At 42.2% G+C, this 16,524-nt stretch overlaps 1 protein-coding gene across 9 annotated transcripts in view; it reads left to right on the top strand.

Moving 5' to 3' along the window:
• LOC141111015 (cyclin-dependent kinase 11B-like) overlaps nucleotides 1-16,524 on the top strand; it is a 100,293-nt gene that overhangs the window by 27,882 nt on the left and 55,887 nt on the right. For 5 of the 9 annotated variants that reach the window (XM_073602922.1, XM_073602927.1, XM_073602920.1 and 2 more), the window contains 3 exons: nucleotides 2,484-2,620; nucleotides 11,077-11,196; nucleotides 16,206-16,328. In XM_073602922.1, coding sequence (XP_073459023.1) covers nucleotides 2,484-2,620; nucleotides 11,077-11,196; nucleotides 16,206-16,328 — 380 coding nt within the window. The remainder of the gene's footprint in view (nucleotides 1-2,483; nucleotides 2,621-11,076; nucleotides 11,197-16,205; nucleotides 16,329-16,524) is intronic. The other 4 variants (XM_073602924.1, XM_073602928.1, XM_073602921.1 and 1 more) reach the window with 3 other exon arrangements.

The raw sequence follows: 16,524 nt of genomic DNA, 5'->3' as shown, positions 1-16,524 counted from the left end.
ATTCCTTTGTTGATTTGGATGGATGCTTTGGGTCGTTGTCATGCTGAAAGATGAAGTTCCTCTTCATGTTCAGCTTTCTAGCAGAAGCCTGGAGGTTTTGTGCCAATGTTGACTGGTATTTTGAACTGTTCATAATTCCCTCTACCTTTTAATAAGGCCCCTCTTCCAGCTCAAGAAAATACAGCCCCAAAGCATGATGCTGCCACCACCATGCTTCACTGTGGGTACGGTATTCTTTTGGTGATGTGCAGTGTTTTTTGCGCCAAACATATCTTTTGAAATTATGGCCAAAAAGTTCAACCTTTGGTTTCATGCGACCATAACACATTTTCTCACATGCTTTTGGGAGACTTCAGATGTGTTTTTGCAAATTTTAGCCGGGCTTGAATGTTTTTCTTCGTAAGAAAAGGCTTCCGACTTGCCACTCTACCCCATAGCCCAGACATATGAACAATACGGGAGATTGTTGTCATATGTACCACGCAGCCAGTACTTGCCAGATATTCCTGCAGCTCCTTTAATGTTGCTGCATTGCTCTTGGCAGCCTCCCTGACCGATTTTCTTTTTGTCTTTTCATCAATTTTGGAGAGATGTCCAGTTCTTGGTAATGTCACTGTTGTGCCATATTTTCATCACTAATAATGATGATGATGTCTGTGTTCCTGCTCAGCTGTTACAGCTTCTCAATGCCTCCCATGGAATCCTCTACTCCCTGCCTCTGATGTTGGAGTTAAATGCTCAGGGAACTTTTGGCTCTCTGCATTCTTTACTGGTGTGATCTGATGGGCCTAGGCTGTAAAAGGAGCAAGGCAAAGGAGATTAGTTGAGGAGTGCAATTATTGATAAAGGCTGGAGAAGCATGTGGGGGAGGATGTAGGGAGAAAAGGGGCAGCAGTGACAGGAGAAAGCACGAACGGATGACAGGCTGCCCAGTTTTCTCTACTATACTATGTATAGCAGAGGTGGATGACAGGAGTCGAGCCGCAGATACATGCAGGATGAGAGAGGGGGGAGGGATGAACAACTTTAGGTGGGGAATTTGTGGAGGCAGTGAGGAGAGGAGGTGGAGGCAGACACCACCTCCAATGGGCAGTACAGATCGGGGTCTACAAGTCCTGTCCTTCCACTACAGTAAGTGTGGATGGAAGTGGAAGTTCCTGCTTGCTGGGAGAGAACTACACGTGGGCAGTGACAAGACCGCTGGCCAAGGGTACAGGAGGCATAGCAGCCAGCTGTCTTACAAACAGGAAATCACTGGCAAGAAACAGTTTTATTTGAAAGTTACCAGTCTATTACAGAGGAACTATAGAGCTCAGAAGAAGATAGATGGCATATTCAGTGAAGTTAGGAGATCAGCAGCAAGGACGTGCAAAAAAGCTTTTCCCCAAGGTTCTGCTTTAATAAAACAGATTCAACATAAGGGATAAACAGAACATTGTACATTATGCTACAGAAAGACACAGGTTAGTGAACATGTTTATCTTTCTTAAAGAACATCTTTACTGGGGGAAATCTGCACAGCAATTCTTGATCTCCTTCTGAAAATATTAGTTACCTGGCTGTCTTTGGCTTCAGTATTTTGAGTCGCACCCAGAAGAAACAAGCTGCATTTTAGTTGATACTCCTGATCTACATACTAATGTTGAGGTAGTTACTTGTAGAACTGAGGATATTCAATCAGGATTACAGCTTTTCCATAGCATTTGCCAAAAAAGAGAAATCTGCAACGACATCTACATAAGTTCCTCAGTACAACTTTCCATTTAATCTCATAACCAAGAATCGCTGGTTGGAGGTCTTCCTTTACGGTTTTCTGCAAGCAATAACTTAAGAACTTATCTTTCACCTGGGGACTACTTTATTAAAGAACCCCCAGATAAGGTATTAACTGAAAGATGATTTGACTTAGGCCTCTTTCACACGGGGCAGATCAGTCATGATCCGCCCCGTGAACACACGCTGGCTCAGCGGGGATCGCTCCGCCGATCCCCGCTGAGCAGGAAGATGACAGGTGCATCGCTGCACGCTGTGCAGCGACGGACCTGTCAGAGCGCCGCTCTCCCCTATGGGGGGATCGGATGATGACGGTCCGTAGTGTCCGTCGTCATCCGATCCGATCCGAAAACGGAGGGAAAAGTAGGTTTTTCCTCCGTTACACTTTTCGGATCGGAGCGGGGTCGGATGTCAGCGGACATGTCACCGCTGACATCCGACGCTCCATAGGGATGACTGTATGTCCGTTTTTCATCCGAAAACGGATGGATGAAAAACGGACATACGGATCATCCGTGTGAAAGAGGCCTTAATGATTTCAGTTACTGTAAAACATTTACCTGTAAAAGTATCCAATTTCAACTTCTTTTCAGAGTGTCACTGTGTGATCTACATATGGTTTGTATTTTCCCTGTATAGTGTTTTCTGGTACTGCTCCGTGCAGTGTAATGTTACCTCTTTATCACTTTTTTTTTTTTTTTTTTTTTAAGGGATCGATTGGAACAATTGGAACGAAATAGAGAGCGTGAGAGGAAAATAAGAGAACAGCAGAAAGAACAGAGAGAGGCAAAAGAGAGAGAGAGAAGAGCAGAGGAGAGACGGAAAGAGCGAGAGGCAAGGAGAGAAGGTATTTCCATCTGCTATGTTCGTATATTGGGAAAAACTGAGTTTTCTACATTATTCACTATTGTTCCAGAGGCATATCTTCTCAAATTGTCTAGTCTAATTCAGACTGTTATTCCCATATTGAAAGGTACTAAGAAATGTTTTTGTAGACATTTTCATAATGCAGGCTGTTGGGGATCAATGTCAAACTGATGTGAGTAAGAGCATAGTTCATATAGATATGCTTCTGTTCCCAAGTCTCTGCTCTTTTGTATGTGGGTTTCATACTTGTTTATGCAGATTTTTAACATTTTCATAATCTCACACATTTACTCTAGCTTTCTGCATCCAGTAGTAAATATCATATCATCAATCTCCCCTTAAAACAGATTATAGTTGCCTAATCATTCATTGGGGGACACAGGGTCAGAAAACTCCTGAGATGTAGCGTTTATACTATTGCCTACAAGAGTATTGGACAATGGCAAAAATAGTGTCAGCCATCCTGTATAACTTTGCTCACATCCATCATGGTTTAGTTTCTTACTATTGCCCTAGGAGAACGAATATGTTCTTTCCTCAAAAGAGAAGCAAACACATTTCTTTGATTTTTATCAAAATGATTTTTTTCTTCTATCAAGATTCTCCAGATTCTGCAGAGCTAGAAGAGCTTACTTTGCAGCTTTCAAGATCCGCTGATCCTTAGAATAGCCATGGAGGCCCTACCTCGGACCCCACTGTGAGAAAGGCGCAGGGCCGGCCTGTGATGTGACTTGTGGGCACTGGGTTCTGCAATTGGCACTCTGCAGTCATTGCGTGTGCCAAATGAGGGCTGTGATACACCCATCTGGTATTAAAAGTGGTTAAGTCGGATATTCCAATTCCTGCCAGGCCCTCTGCAATAGCAAGAGGTTCTACACAGTGTGTGTGTTTTTTATTTATTTTTTTTTAATTCCGCTACTTAATACCCTTTTTAATTTTGCCGGTGTGCAGTCACATAAACGCCCACCGATCTCCTCCTCCGATCTACGGACTACAGTAAGTGGGGCTGAGTTTCCCCTCTGACGTTCGCTTGGGTGGTCACATGACTGCACATCGTCTATGTAAACAGAGACATCTAGCTGCAGAATTAAAAAACACACACACTGTGTAGTACATCTTGTTGCAGAGGGGCTGGCAGGATATGGAATTGGTAACTTTTTTCAGGCAAAATATTATTATTATTATATAGGATTTATATAGCGCCGACAGTTTACGCAGCGCTTTACAACATTAGGACAGACAGTACAATTACAATACAATTCAATACAGGGAGGACTCAGAGCCCTGCTCGTTAGAGCTTACAATCTAGGAGGGAGGGTCAAGTTATACAAAAGGGTAATAGCTGTGGGGGATGTGCTAATGGAGAAAATAGTGCAGTTGTTAGATGGAGGCAGGATAGGCTTCTCTGAAGAGGAAGGTTTTCAGGGATCGCCTAAAAGTGGATAAATTTGGAGACTTTCTGACAGATTGGGGTAGCGAATTCCAGAGGATGGGCGAGGCTCTGAGAAGTCCTGGAGGCGGATATGGGAGGAGGTAATGAGGGAGCTAGAGAGCAGGAGGTCTTGGGAGGAATGAAGAGGGCGATTAGGTTGGTATTTTGAGACTAGGCTAGTGATGTAGCTGGGGGCAGAGTTGTGGATGGCTTTGTAACTTATTGTTAGTATTTTGAATTGAATTGGGCGAGTGGCAGCCAATGGATGAATTGGCAGAGAGGGGTAGCAGACACTGAGGAGTTTGTAAGGTGGATGAGTCTGGCACCTGCATTCATGATGGACTGAAGGGGGGATAGTCTATTTAAAGGTAAGCCAATGTGGAGGGAGTTGCAGTAGTCAAGGCGAGAGATAACCAGGGAGTAAATCAGGAGCTTTGTGGTTTCATTGGTCAGAAAGGGACATAGTTTAGAGATGTTGCGGAGGTTGAGGCGGCAAGCTTTGGAAAGTGATTGGATGTGGGTCTGAAAGGAGAGTTCAGAGTCCAGGATAACACCTAACACGCTGACATGTGGGGATGGGTGGATACTTGTGCCATTGCTCTTGACAGAGGGGTCAGGGGAAGAGGCACGTGGGGGAGGAAATATAAGCTCGGTTTTGGACAAGTTAAGTTTGAGGAAGTGGTGTGACATCCATACTGAGATGTCTGTTAGTAAGTTAGTGATGCGTGAGGAGACTGATGGAGTGAGTTGAGGGGTGGAGAGATAGATTTGTGTGTCGTCAGCATAGAAATGATATTGAAAGCCATGAGAAGCTGACCCAGGGAAGAGGTGTAGATTGAAAATAAAAGAGGTCCAAGAACAGAACCTTGGGGGACCCGACGGAGAAGGGAAGAGGAGTGGAGGAAGTAGAATTGTAAGTGATGCTGAAGGTTCATTGGGATAGGTAGGATGAGAGCCACTAAAGAGCACAGTCACCGAGGGAGTAAAGTTTTTTGAGGGGGAGGGGGTGGTCAACCGTGTCAAAGGCAGCTGAAAGGTCCAGAAGTAGGAGTGCAGAATAGTGTCCGTTAGTTTTTGCAGTTAGTAGGTCATTTGTGAGTTTTAAAAGAGCAGTTTCTGTGGAGTGTTGAGGGCGAAATCCAGATTGAAGGGGATCAAGAAAGTTATTCTTAATGAGGTGGTCACACAGTTGGTTGTAAACCAGGCGTTCAAAGAGTTTAGAGGAAAAGGGGAGCAATGAGAGGGCGTAGGTTGTTAAGATTGGTAGGGTCCAAGAATGGCTTTTTAAGCATAGGGGTGACCAGTGCATGTTTTAGAGCAATGAGGAAAATGCCAGAGGTGAGGGAGAGATTGAAGATGTGGGTTAGAGAGTGTAGGATAGAGTCAGAGGGCGACCGTAGTGTTTGAGAGGCAATAGGGTCCAGGGAACAGGTGGTTAGGTGGGCGTTAGGAGTTTAGCAACTTCGTCTGTAGTAGCAGATTTGAATAAGGGGAGTGTCAGTTGTTCCTGTTGGCATGGGGTCTTAACTCGGGGTGTTACCTGTAGAGTGGAGATTTCATTACGGATTGTATCAATCTTGTTTTTGAAGTGATTAGCGATCTCCTGGGCAGTGAGTGAGGCAGTGGAGGACGAAGTAGAGAGTTGAAGGTAGAGAAGAGTTGACGGGGACTGGATGAGAAGGTGTTAATAAGAGTTGTAAAATAGGTCTGCTTGGCAGTGTGGAGGAAAGAATAGTATTTTTGGAGGGCAGATTTGTATTGGTTGAAGTCTATGAAAGACTTAGTCTTGAGCCACAGACGCTCAAGAGCGCGACTACGTTTTTTGAGAATTTTAGTGTCATCTGTTTGCCAGGGTTGTGAGGGTCGAGGCCTGATTCTGCGTGCAGTGAGGGGAGCGAGCTTGTCCAGGGTGGAGGACAGGGATTTATTGTAGATGTAAGTGGCTTGGTTGGGGCAGGACAGGGGAGAGATTTTGTCATAGAGGTGGTCAGTAGCAGAATAGAGGAGAGAAGAGTTGAAGTTGCGAATGTTTCTGCGGGTGATGGTTAGGCGATTGGAGGGAAACGTGGTGGAAGACAAAGGGAGAGAGAAACTAATAAGGTGATGGTCGGAGAGAGGAAAAGGATTGTTTGAGAAGTTGCATGGAGTGCATAGTTGGGGGAATACAAGGTCAAGGGTGTTGCCATCAGAGTGAGTAGAAGCCTGTACCCATTGCTTCAGGTCAAATGAAGAGGTTAGACTAAGAAGTTTAGAAGTAGCAGGAGTGTTTGTATTAGCATGGATGCTGAAATCACTGAGAAAGATTGTGGGAATTTCAGAAGAGAGAAAGTAGGGTAGCCAGGCAGAAAACTCATCAAGGAAAGTCGATAATGGTCCAGGGGGGCGGTAGATCACAGCAATTCTTAGGGAAGTTGGAGAGAATAGACCTATACAGTGAGCTTCAAATGAGAGGGAAAGAGAGGGAGGAGAGTATATAACCTGGAAGGTGCTCTGGGGGGATTGGAGGAATCTACCTCCCTTGCGTCCATTAGGCCTAAGGGAGTGAGTCCAGTGAAGGCCACCCTGGGAGAGGGAAGCAGGAGAAAGGGTGTCAGATTTGTGGAACCAGGTTTCAGTGACAGCAAGTAGATTAAAGGAATTAGTGACAAAGAGGTCTTGTACAGCAGTGAGTTTGTTGCAGACCGAGCAGGCATTCCACAGGGCGCAGGAGAGGAGAAAGGCTGGCGTTGGGAAGAAGAGGATTGGAGACTAAATTGCGTAGATTGAGACTACTGCCAGAGGTTGTAGGATGATGGTGATGGGTGTTTTGGGTACAGTTAAATAAGGGAGGCCCAGGGTTTGGGGAAATATCTCCAGCGGTTAGGAGAAGAAGAAGAGTGAGTGAGGGAGGTAATATGAGAATACGATTTGTATGAGGGGACATGCTTTAGTATCCTGGGGTTGTTAGCAAGTGGGCTTAGAGTTAGAAAGAGGTGATGAGTGCAGTAATAGGGGGAGGGGAGAAGTGAGGGTGATGTACAGATTGTAGGGTGGAGCAGAGGGGTGAAGAAAAGTGACTTTGAGTAGAGAGGCTGCAATTGTGAAAAGGAGAGGTAAAGAGTGCATGTTTCAGAGAGGAAGGTGAGATAATGTGGAAATTAGGTCACCTGCAGTCTGCTATGCTGCTATGGTTTGCTTTGTGCAAATCGCTGAAGTGCAAGAGCGGAAGTGCCACTTATTGAAAGAACCCCCTGCATGTGGAGCCCCCTGCCTGTGTTCCCCAGTAAAGAAGGCCTTGTTTTTATACTGTGTTGGGTGTGGATTGAATCTGGCAATGAATCAATCAGGAGGTAATATTAGGCACACAGCTAGCAGAGCAAAACTTTTCACACCACACTCAAACTGCAAGAGGACCAAAAGGCCAAAATTGTAAAGATAAGGGAACCCATAATTTAGGTAAGACTTAATAGCTAAATAAACATTAAAATAATGTTAGCATGGCTACAGATGTAGTTGAAACAGCGGTCACAAACAGATTTACCAAATATATGCATTTGAGCAGTCAATGTTCAGTTAAGGCAGATGGAAGTATAAACGCAGATTTACCAAATATGCAATTGAGCAGTCAGTCAATTTTCAGTTTAGGAACAATAATCAGTGCCCTGATTATCAGTGTAGATGTCCCTTTCTCACAAGCCAGTTATCGGTCTCATCATGCTGTCAGCATGAGGAAATGAATGCCGATAACCGGCTTGTGTTTACATCGTGATCAGGGAAGGGAGGACCCTCACCATGCCAACATCCAAAATATATAAATAAGGATTGAGAAACTCAAAAAATAAGTGGGCTTTGTGGGCACATAATGAGAGGAGAAATCATCAAATTATAAATTTTATTGCAACATGATTAAAAAACATACAAACAACACCCTATAAAGACACAGTTACCAGTTACCCAATAATGTAGTTACAGAAGGCTTGATCAAAAGTGTAAAGATTGACTTAATAATATGTCTAATAAATAACATTGCGAGGACAGGTGTACACATCTGAGCTGCGTTTAAGGTGCTGTAGACCTTCTACCACCTTTGCAGCATTATTTACTAGGGCCTCAACAATAGGCCCCCCTATTTGGGCTATCTGCTATATCTATATGCTCAGATGCTGTCTCATCCATTATAAATCTGAGAATTCCTTGTATTTATCCAATATATCGATGTAGCACATTAAAGCCACAAAATTTTTTACTTTGCCCCAAAACGTTCGTATCCATAGTCTATGATAATCTATCTTTGTGTGGTGGCCTGAACTTTGATTTTGCTACATTCTGATTTATACACATGCTATACATCAGCTGCGTCTATTACAGACAACTTGTTATGTATACGCATCTTTTTGCACACATACACATTAGACCTGAAACTACGTCATTATGGATATCTGTCTAATTTTGTGAGGTGTCCCTATACTCTCAGTTACAGATTTACAAGCACCTACCCAGTATTTGTCCTGAGGAAGCTAATCTTTAGTGAAACGCGTAGACAAGCAAGTTTTGGAGGCGACTTTGGATCAATTTTCTTTATTAGACATATTAAATCAATCTTTACACTTTTCATCCAGCCTTCTGTAACTGCAATATTGGGTAACTGGTAACTGTGTCTTTATAGGGTGGTGTTTGTATGTTTTCTATATGTTTTTTAATCATGTTACAATAAACTTTATAATTTTTTATGCTTTCTCTTCTCATTATGTGCCCACAAAGTCTACTTATTTTTTGAGTTTCTCAATCCTTATTTATACATCGTGATCAACTGTGATTGGACACCACTGATCACGTGGTAAACAGTCACTGATTGGCTGTTTACCCCGATCTGTGATCAGCTCGGATCACAGAGCATGCCACGGCGGGCTCGATCATGGGAGGACGTCATACGACACCCTCCCAGAACTGGCCGACAGCGCAGCCATCATTCGGCTATAGCATGGTCGGCAAGTGGTTAAGGACCATGTGGATAAGGGACTATGGCTTTTTCTCCCTTGCGGGCCCAGTCACGTAACCTGTCATTGCTTTCATGTCCATCTGCTAGACCCTGGATGTATTGTGCAAGGACATGGCTAGAGATCCCAGATAACTCCTTACTGATCCCTCTACTCTACAACAAGTGTAACTTATGCCTGTTGCCCCGCAATATGGTGTTAATGAGCTTGCGGACATCATACATCTGATCTCTAGAATGGTTGTCCTATCTGTATACCTGCAGACGATCCTTTGGCTTAAACATTTTTGGTGCCTCCCTGGACAACTTTTAGCAAGGTTCTTACAGGGGGACAGAGCACTCTTTCGTCTCAACAAATGAAAGCTAAGCCTTAGGTCAGTAAAGCGTCTGGCCTTGATGCTTAATAGAACTACTTTTGTTTCTTTCAGTCCTCCAGGTCCAGAAACTGTTCCCTTACAATCTTTGGACTCCAGAATCCTCCAAGCCTGTGGGCAACTCTTCCTTGCACTGAAAACAGCCTTGCATTCTTGGATAAAACCATCCACAGTTTTCACATTTTCTAAGCTCTACTGCATGGATGTTTGGGCATATGCTGATGCAAACTTTTTTCTGTTTTCATGGGTTTTTTGCAGTGTTCTTTGTGGTTTCCCACCCCTTAATAGAAACTGATTTTGATGTTCCAAATGTCTCAGAAATATTCTTATAATGCCCTTTTATGGAGTTCATTAAGGGACATGGGTCCCACCCCTCTTGGGATCACATTTTCTTTTGGACAAAACTAAAGCACGATGGAGGCGAGAAGGGTTATAGTGGCCAACGGTCACTTTTTTGTTCAATTCTCCTGTAGGCAGCAATATAAATATGTCTCAGAATTTTTCTGACCTTGTGTCCCTTAATGAAGTCCAAGAACAGGTTTTTAAGGTAAGTCTAATATTTTGACAATGTCTTGGGATGCCACAAATTGATACCTTTTAATTCTTAAAGTGGGTGTCATTTATAATGGAGAACTCCTGAACCACTTGTATGATTCCTTATCAGACCCCCCCTGCAGTGTTAAATGCATTCCCTGATTATGGCCACCCCTCTCTGTGCCGGACAAGGCTGACAGGATGGAGTGCTTATTCCTTCACTTGCTGCTGTGTATTTTTGATGCACCCACAGTGACATGTTTGAAAAAAAGAAAATGAGGGCTTTGAAGGAAGAACATATAGGTTCACAGCACTGCTATTGTGGCTGTTTCTGAAATGGCAAGCAATGTTTCCAATATGTGGAGCAGGGTAGCTCTTCTGCGGCAGCATTCTGTCTGTGTATTTTGGAGAGATACTTGAGAAGTTCTAGGTAGAAAACTTGACCTGTGCTTACTTAGAGAAGACACTGTCACCTTACCTGTTTAGTGTACAGTAACTGGAACTGTATAAATCCACGCTCCAACTACATTATACTCATATCTTCTGCACTCGCCTGCTGCTCCTTCCTTCTCATAATCAAGTAGTGTCATGTGATGGAAAGGATGTTATCGCCACTCCCTGTGAGCTCTAACAACAAATATGTATTGCTCTAATAATAGTTTATGAAGATAGGGACAAAATCAAATCAAGTCTACACCCACTATATCAGCCGACAGTTATCATCTGGAAAATGAAATTTGATTGGGGGTACAATGCCAGTGTCTCTTACACCAATTGATAGATTGTGTCTGGGCACAGACATGTACAGCTTTGATGCTCACTTATTACAGAATTTAACTTGGTAACTAGTGTATTAGGTGGTGCAATTGAAGGAGACATCTAAATAATCAATTTGTAGTCTTAAAAGAATGTCTACTGATTACATTAAAAACCATTCAGGTATGCTGGCACTTCCTCATCCTGGGAGTTCCTCATCACCCAAAGGAGAGTTTTTTCTGTGACTTGTATACAGTTTTGTTTTTTGTAAAGTAAACGCCTCTTCTACATTCTTTAAAGCATGTAACTTCCTAGTCTTACATCTGCCAGTTTAGTTATTCCAACCTGTACAACATGCCTTCCAGGGCCGGAAGGATCTGCGCTTCCTCAGCGCAGGAAGCCAGGGCTCTTGCAAGAGACTGAGAAAATGCAGTACGATGTACACTATACAGATTCAAGAATAACTGTAGAGTTTAGCACTCAAAGTAAGTTCTGGCTTTCTAAACCTATTTTTTACAGCTATAACTGTAAACAGCTCCTGCAATGTATTGTACCTTTTTACAGAACTTCAGGCAAATGAATAAAACATGCAGAGCCTTGCCAAAGTATTCACAACCTTGATCCAGTCACTCTTGAATACATTTGAAGACTGAAATTGTACTCTCTGTGATATACATTTTTTTTTTTTGAAAATTCAAAACTTTGATTTTCATATAAAATTGTTTTGTTTTGTAATAGAGAAAAAAAAAAAGCTTAGGCCTATCCATACCATTTTGAATAGACTGCCAAAGCAATGTTTTTAATTCAGAACACCACTTGCTTTGTAGGGTTCCACACTGAGTTTTATTGTGCTAGTATAGCATCGTAATTACACTGTGCTTCATGTATTTTTGTGTGTTATGGTAATGTACAATAAAAGCACACATTGTACCATGTGTTGCTGCAACACACTGATGTGAATGGACCCTTAGTTGTGGAAAATCATGAGCCTTTGCAGAAAGAAAATATCTGCCTAACAAGGTTCTGGCCTCCCATGGTGAATTGTAAAATTAACCTTTTACAAGTCTGCATGTCACAGTATTATAGCAAGATTATACTTTTTCAAAAAAATCTCTGCCTTTTATCATTAAAAAGCAGTCCTTGAGCTCCAGTCAAGTGATTTTGCCTAGGCTGAGGGTGATGTAAGTCTGCTGCAGGCAGGAGAAAACATTTCTTCAGTCTCCTCTTCCAGTGGTCCAACTGCAACATTGTAACTTTGTAGCAAGTCAAGTAAAAAGAGGTAGCAGTGGCTGATCCGCGCCAGACATTTGTGAACATAACTACGCACTTCACATCTCTGCGCCAACATCTCAGTGCGGGAAGTAGATGGTATCCCAGTATGATGCCTGAACAGAGATGGCTACGTCTGTCTAGTGAGGGAAAGTAGATGAAAGCATTCGGGTTGATTTGATAAGGGGGTTAAGATTTTTCACTCAATAAATAAAATGTAGATTGATTTCAGTTATCCTAATATGTCCCATTTATTTATTCTTCAAATGATTGGGTTTGCAGAATGAACGCCACTACAATTTATGATGTGAAGATTTTTAACTTCTTTAGTAAATCAACCTCTTTGTCAGGAGAAACTGTGCTCTGTGAGAGGTAATAAATGCCTGGAAGTGTTTCTTACTGTATGTTCATACATGCGAAAGAACATTAGCGAGTAAATGTAATTAAAACGTATTCATTAGGAAAGCCTACAAAACATTGTTCCAGTGTTTAAATGTCCCTGGCGGTCACTCTTGTCTGAATTAAGAGCACGAAAGCTATACTGAGCCTGCAGGGTACTGCTTGCAAAAGGTTCAGTAATAGCAGTCTCTGTTTCCTTTCAAAAACATTAGTGTACACGTAACGAGTACAAATAAATAAACCTAGTCGTCTCAAGGAGCACATGTGTGCCCACAGGGGGTTCTCCTATCTTGGCTTTTTCCCACAATGTAATGAAGTTGAGAAACATTGTAAATTGATGGCGATTAAATATTTGAACAGATTGCTTATTTCAGTTTTTATTTTTCCTAACATAAAACGATTACTTCTGAGTTTGAATACTTTTGAAATAAAAAAAACAAAAACACAGAGTACATTTCAGGTTAGAATTTGATCAGAATATGTTGACAAGGCATTGTGTGTATTCAAGCCTCGTGAGATCATTTGCAGTCAAGCTTAGCAACTTGTCTATGGTGAGCACATCAGCTAAAAATTTAAATCAACCATGCACTGGTAGTGTCTCCTCTGTAATTTTATGGGATAAATGGCAAAGTAATTAAGGGGCTTACAAGGAGAGAACTTGTTGTGGATGTCATTGTGCTCATGTCCAGTGTAGTCCAGGACAAGGCAGGGTAGTGGCATAGTTTGCCGGGTCTGAAAACAGTTGTCACCCTCCTTATGCTATGCAGCCAAATAGCACAACAGGGGTGAGCAGATCACAAGAGAATGTTTAATACTTTACAAATCTTTTTTTGCAGATGAAACCGCTCTTTAATGCTGTATTGAGCAGTTTAGCTGGAGTTGCTCTTTATCCCTTCCTCTGCCAGATACAACATGGCCATACTTGGGCAGAAAAAAATGTATGATGCTGTCTGGTAACCTTAATAAAATGGGTATGGGTAATATTCAGCTACTTCCTTGGTCCAAAAAGCCATCTGGCTTGTCTGTCTTTTCTGATAGAAACAGTATAGACCTGGCTCTCACAAATCCCAGGAGCCAAGTGACCAGTCAGCCCAGAAAACTATAATGGTGGAATTTTTACACTTGTATTATTATTCAGAGTGCATTCTCCAAGGCTCCTTGAAGTTTCCAGTGACACAGAATTGAAAGTGATTGGCGTTTAAATTATATGTTCATTTTCACTTCCACCTACCGCTAATTTCTTGAGAAAAATGTGTGTGTGTGTGTGTTTCACTTTTTGCTTACCCTGAGTGTGTTATCTAGATCAGTGTTTCTCAACCTTTTTTTAAGCCAAGGCACCCTTTAAAATTATGGACAGTCTCAAGGCACTCCATTCTAAAATGTAAAAAACTACTCTAATAGTTTTACGTTGTGGCAGCATCGACACACCTAGGACACTCAACATTAGAGGTGATTTATTCTTCAAAGGCAAATACACTTTTGCACACGAGTACTAACTAGTATTCCAGCATTCTCCTCTTCCTCAGTTTCTCTCCATCACTCAGCTAATGTGACCCCAATGTTGACAGGGAGGGGCAGGGGAGGGTCAACCAAGGATGCTGTGCAGGTGATCAACACCAGTGTTGCCATGCTACCAGATTGAAATTTACTGGCAACAGTTTTAAGTGCACATTTTAGTATTTAGGCTACCAACAAGTACAATATGCAATTAGCAATGTGATTTATGGTACATATTAAGGCAAAAAAAATATTTTTTTTATGTACGATAGTAAATACGATAGGTTTACTAGTAAGTAAGTAGCTCAGGGACAGGACTCAGGAGGACAAGAAATTAGAATGGTCGGCGCACACACATGAAATTGACTCTCACAGTGACGCTGACAGCAGTGTGCAGCAGCACAAATGATGACACCTCACCGACATGACACGTCCCCTCCTGAGTCACAGTGACAGTCTCTCTCCACGCCAAATGATCCCTTCAGTCCACTCCAGTCTAAAGAGCACTGTCAGTCCCGCTCCCAGCTTGCCTTGCTCACACAAGGTACCGGTCGCTCGGCTCCCTTGCCACTATGACATCACACGAAATGCTCAGGCACTGCTTCCACAAGACCCGCCAGCACTGTCCGAACACACTGTAGAAGGCACTCAAATGGGCGTGGCCAGGCCAAGCGTCACAGCCATATTTTTTTACTGGCAACCTTTTCCTGTCACTGGCATTTACAGGCAGGAGAAAAGTGCCCATTTTTTTACTAGCTGCCAGTAAAAATACTGATGGTTGGCAACACTGATCAACGCCCTTCTTATCAACATTGATGACATCATTGGTTGTTGTGCCACCAGTGGCTGGAAGGTTGTAATGGTGCACAATAAAAACCTGTCGCTTTGTGCAACTAAAAGGTAGGCTGATTCACCTGCTGGCTTGTGTACATTTGTGGGCAATTTATAGGCATTTTGTCAAGGCACCCGGTTGAGAAAGTCTGATGTAGATGACTTGAACACAATAAAATGGTTAAGTCAGATAAAACTCCAGATGTGTTTTTTTTTCTTCATCTCAGTAGTATCGTGGTGCTGGTCTGCATCACTTGCAATCCAAAAGCTTGAACATTGCATGTCCTTCATTGCTTTACTGGTAGTTCAGCTGAGTATGAAAAGTCATTGATGGATCATCCCTCTGCTTTCCCCTACATAGACTAAAAGTTAATTATTCTTTTATCCCTTCTATGATGATTCTCTTAAAAAAAAATACATTTATTTGTATATATGTATAGCACAAGTACGTGAATCTGGCTCATATCAATCCCCTGAAATACCCTGTACAACAGCACTAAGACGGGGGGATGTTTTCATGAGGGTAGTCTTATGAGTGTGCTGCCGTTTGTTCATTGATCCCTCACAAGTTGTGGTGTGTTGCTGGCTTCTTGACCAGCGTTCCACCAGCTTGTTTCCTCTGATGTACTATAAGGGTACTTCTCATGCCCTCAGCTGAAAATTATTATAGATCACTGGGACACATTCTCCTGGGGGGGTTTAAGAGGTAGCCTGGTTGGTCATAGTGTGATTGCACGTTGAAGACTCATAGAATGTGAAGGGGATAGTGTTGCCAAGTCATTGGCTTTGTTTTCTATTGAAAGCAAGTATAAGGTTTTAGTATAGGTTCTCCTTTTTTTGTTTTTTTTTTTTCAGTTTTCAGGTGCTTTATAGGCTTTTACTGAAGGTTCTCTTTCATTGTTTTCCAGGGAAGCAGGGATCAAATTCAGGGATGCAGATGCCTGTATGAACTTTTGTATAATTTGTGCTGACATAATACATAGTTGTACCATTTTCTGGGAAATAACATTTATAGTAACTGACACAAATTTACATTCCTTCCAATCCACTGTACACACAAATTTATCTGGTCTGCAGCACACAGGGCTTTTTATTATAGATTATAAGGCAGCCAGTCCATCACTTTGAAGCAGTTTTCATTCCATCCCTTTCCCTTAGGAAAAATCTGTGATCCAGTCACTGAATATACACTGAACAAGACCAGTTGTTTCATCAGGAACTGTCAGAACACCATACTTTCAGAACAGTCTGTTTTCTTGAAAATCTTGCCTATGTTTAAAGTTATCAGAAAGCTAACTGCCTAAAATTATAAGTCTTTGGCATTTATTAAAGGGCATCTCCACCTTAAACTGCTGAGTAGGAAGCTGTAGTGTAGAGTTAAAATTTTGTAATTGGGTAGTCTGAATCTTCTAAACACAGAACAATTATATTGATCTACTTGTCTGTACCTTAATGCTTCTAATATTTACTTCTTTTCTGATGGCTCTTCATTCTACAGCAGCAGCTCATCATAGAACTGCCAGGGAGGAGCATGGCGACAAATCAAAAAGCAACTACCGTAGCCGTAGCCCCTTGCGTCAGCCACGTGAAAAGCTAGAATCAGCAGATGGAAGGAAGCAAGGTAAGTTTTAGTCACTTTCAGGTTTTAAAGTATATTAAAACCCTCACCTTGTAAAACAACCTTTTTAGTTTAACCGGTTCAATACAGGGCATTTTCACCCCCTTCCTTCACAGACCAATTTTTAGTTTTCAGTGCTGTCGCACTTTAAACGACAATTGCGTGGTCGTGCGACGTTGTACCCAAACAAAATTGACGT

The sequence above is a fragment of the Aquarana catesbeiana genome, linkage group LG10 (genome assembly GCF_042186555.1).
Source record: "Aquarana catesbeiana isolate 2022-GZ linkage group LG10, ASM4218655v1, whole genome shotgun sequence".
Classification (NCBI taxonomy): domain Eukaryota; kingdom Metazoa; phylum Chordata; class Amphibia; order Anura; family Ranidae; genus Aquarana; species Aquarana catesbeiana.
This window is presented reverse-complemented; position numbering and strand designations above follow the sequence as displayed.